The sequence below is a fragment of the Amphiura filiformis genome, chromosome 4 (genome assembly GCF_039555335.1).
Source record: "Amphiura filiformis chromosome 4, Afil_fr2py, whole genome shotgun sequence".
Taxonomy (NCBI): Eukaryota; Metazoa; Echinodermata; class Ophiuroidea; order Amphilepidida; family Amphiuridae; genus Amphiura; species Amphiura filiformis.
Window position 1 is genome coordinate 79,381,266 of NC_092631.1, and position 3,828 is coordinate 79,385,093.

Here is a 3,828-nt window from a genome sequence, read left to right on the forward strand (position 1 = left end):
ACGATTCTGACAGCCATTTTGCTACTGCGAGATGGATGCGAACGGCCATTACTAGATGCAAAACTTTGAATATTGTCTTGGTCGTGTTTCAGAATCCGTGCCATATGGCATCGAAGACAATTCGGCAGAGGATATCCAATCATAAGATAGTGGACAAAAAGAAGGGCAGAGCGTTTAATGCGAAAGATTACGTTACCGAATGCTGGGCTCGGGGAAAAGTTAAGGCGCAGGGCTACAGCTGCGCCGTGTGTCTCGAACCGCTAGACCTCGACTGGAGCATCGACAGAATTGACAATTCCCGAGCTCATTTCAAAGACAACTGCCAGATCTCGTGTCGCAGTTGTCAAAACGCATCGGGTCATCGCTAAAGATAAAGAAAATGGAGTCGATACTTTTTGCTACCAAAAAGAAAACCACAGCCTCGCAGCAGATGACCAAGCGTGCGATTAAACCAAAAGAATACGCTCCCACCGGCGGACCTCCAGGCACCTACCAAGGCGACCTAGTATTCTTCGAGGACATATCCAGAGTGAACCGCGGCCACAAGAGTATCCTGACCGTGATTAGCGCAAACTCTAGGTTCGTGTACGCCGAGCCTCTCAAGAAAAAATCCGACACACCCGATGCCATGCGGCGTATCATTAATAACGCCAAGTCCAGAGAGTCGATCAAAACCCTATGGACCGATCCGGGAACGGAATTTACCTCGAAAAAATTTCAGGATCTGATGAAGGCCTCCAACATTCAACATCAATTCTCTGGCGCTAAAAATCACGCCCCTCTTGGCCGAATCGATCGTTTCCATCTCACGCTTCGCACAATATTTGAACGCTGGTTTCTCCACACCGGAAAAAACAATTGGGTCGACTCTTTACCCCAAATCATCGAATCTTACAACAAGCGTGTGAACAGCGCCATAGGAATAGCCCCAGCCAACACACCCCCCGATCACATTGAGCAAGTTCGTCTAGAAGACAAGGCAAGAGCGATGAGAGTTGCCAATCGCGTGGATAAACTTAATCTAACTCCCGGCACCGACGTTAGACACATCGTTAACAGAGTAGGTTTCACGAAAGGCAGTGCGCCAAAATGGTCTTCGACCGTGCACGAAATTCAAGAGAGAGTGGGTGTTGATAGGTTCAAAATCAAAGGTCTGCAAGGAACGTACAAGGATTACGAACTTCAGGCCATTTCACCGTTGACCGGGTCGGACCAGGCGAAGCGAAGCATGCAGAGCACGCGGAGTCGAGAAAAAGAAAGACAAACCCAACGAGTGGAACGAAGGATCCACCGCGAAGGCATTGAACCGCGTGCTCCGTCACCAAGACGGCTCAGACCCCATAAAAAATAAATCGGATAAAAAATTTGATTTAAGAAAAAATCCCGGCTAATAAAAAAAAAAAAGAGTTTAAGAAAATCCTAATTAATAAAAAAGCGAACAAAATGGTGAAACAATCAAGCATAACGAAGCAAAAATTTGAAAAATTGTATGAAGAGCAAAAATTGCCAGATATTTTGAAATGGGTTGAACTAGAAGAAGGTGGAATTTATGAAGTTACCAAGTTTGAGTTTATAGAGACTAGGATCGGAAAATCCGGTGTCATCACACTTAGTGATAACAACCGGGTTTGGAGTCCTTCATCCCTAACCAAAACACTAGAAAACTTGGTCCTAGATAAATTCTTCACTCTTCATGTTAAACCTACGGGTCTAAAAATGAGTAAATCGTCGGAGAACATGTACCACAGTTTTGAACATGTGGTAGAGCCTGTCATTCATGACGAAGACTCAGACTAGTCGTACCGTCTACCGTAATTAACAAAAATCCCTTTTAGACATTCCGTCTAAAGGGATTTTTTATTGTTACAAAAATGAAGTGTACGTGTAAATATAAGCGTTGTTTTTTCAAATTGTGTAAAAAGAAAACCCGCCTTCGAAAACAAGACAAAAATCCGATTTGTCTATACGGTATCGAATTTAATCGGTTGTTTAAAGAACCCGCGCGAGTGCGAAGCCTGCCAAAATGTGAAAATTGCAACTCAAAATACATGGTGGGTGACGTGTGTTATGATTGTGGTTTCGAAAATGACGCGTCTCTTACCGTAAACTCAGCCTGAGTTAACATCGACCAAATTCAACAACCGATAAAGTACTGTGAAACCAAAGTCTACCAGTTTGAAGAATACATCGAAGTTTACCGTGGAAATGTTACGAGTACTTCTCATATTTTGATCGACGAATTTGTTAAAAAAAATAAAAAATGTTCGAGTCCCTGAGTAAAAAAGACTTGTTAAAAGTCTTGAGATCAGACCCGGTCTTTTCAAACGCCGTTCACAAGATTTACTACAAAATTACGGGCAATTCTCCCGTCGATTTTTGGCACGATCAGGCTAATTTGTTATGTGATCTTGATAATATACTGAAAATTTATTTACAAAATAAACCCAAGAGAAATAATTTCAATATCCACTATGTTCTCTTCTACTTACTCAAGCGAAGAAATTATTCCGTAACTCTCGATGATTTTCCAGAGATTAGAGGTTCAGCTCCCACTCAAATACTTTTATCCAAAGTATTTGAGAGCGACCACACCGGTTCCGAGCAATCCCAGTCCGAGCAAAGCTAACACAAAATTGTCAAAATATCGCAGAATATTAAATAACACTGATCAACATTTGAACAGTTTTATGTATCATGTCCTTTTCTCTGCATATGATACATAACACAGACCCACTTGCCAGTACCAATGGTACAACACAAACAACCAGCCTTAGACAAAAGGTTACAGAGGTTAATCTAATCGGCATTTGCTTACAACCCTACAGGCAAATCAATTTTATGCTGGAAACAATTTTTTTCAATCAGTTAATTTTTACAGTCAAGTACAATACATGACACAAAAATTATTACACTTCAAAAATTTCACACACAGTTACTAGCTGGAGACCAGACAGGGTTAAGCTCAGCAGGAGACATAACCCGCAGATCCATTGTCTGTCACCCACACTTACACACAATAACATGCAGTGAGACAAAGTGGTTGCGGGAAGAATTAATTTGATATGTCTAACCAGGCGGAAACCTAGCCCGAGGCATTGTGGAGTTGAAACTTAATAACACACATTCCTTTGTTAGCATGTTGCCCGATCAACCCTATTTACGCATATTAGGATAGTTTTGCAGGGAATTTTTGTTGTTGATTTTTCCAGTTGCCAGATTTTTGATACAAATTGGGCGACATACCTAAAGGTATCACACATTCCGATCCGACACACACATTCCGATCCGACACAATTTTTTTTGAAAAAATTTTCAATTTTTTTTTGATACTGTTTGGAATGTTGTGTTCGGATTGGAATGCGGAAATGCTAAACAGTGATGGCGCTGTTATTTTTTACTAGTTAATACCAGCTGGGAGAGGGTATCAATAGCATATGATTACTTACATGGTGTTGATGAGATATATAATTATCTTAATAAATGTAAAAAACTTAAAAAAATTGTGTGTAAAAATTGTAAAAGTACAGAAATAATTGAAGAAAATTACACACTTGTTTGTGAGAATTGTGGCTTAGAAAATAGTCAAATTATTAACCCTTTGAATACTAACGGCGACTCGAGTCGCCGTTAGTTAAAAGTTTGCAAAACAGTTTTTAATATAGATATAAATTTTTCCATATTCTAAAAATGCCATTTATTTCTTCGGTTAGCGATTTGATCGATTTTTCTCCAGAAGAAAACCCTAGTTGGAGAAAGAGTGAATTTCCAAGTATCAAAGATGCCATTCGAGAGATTCTGAAGTGCAAAAAGATGAATAATTGCGAGGTT

General features: G+C 40.2%; 1 protein-coding gene across 1 annotated transcript; it reads left to right on the plus strand.

Moving 5' to 3' along the window:
* Nucleotides 1–379: 379 nt before the first annotated feature.
* Nucleotides 380–1,351, plus strand: LOC140150407 (uncharacterized). Its single transcript, XM_072172419.1, has one exon. It carries the CDS (start codon nucleotides 380–382, stop codon nucleotides 1,349–1,351), a length of 972 nt encoding a protein of 323 aa, XP_072028520.1.
* Nucleotides 1,352–3,828: the final 2,477 nt, after the last annotated feature.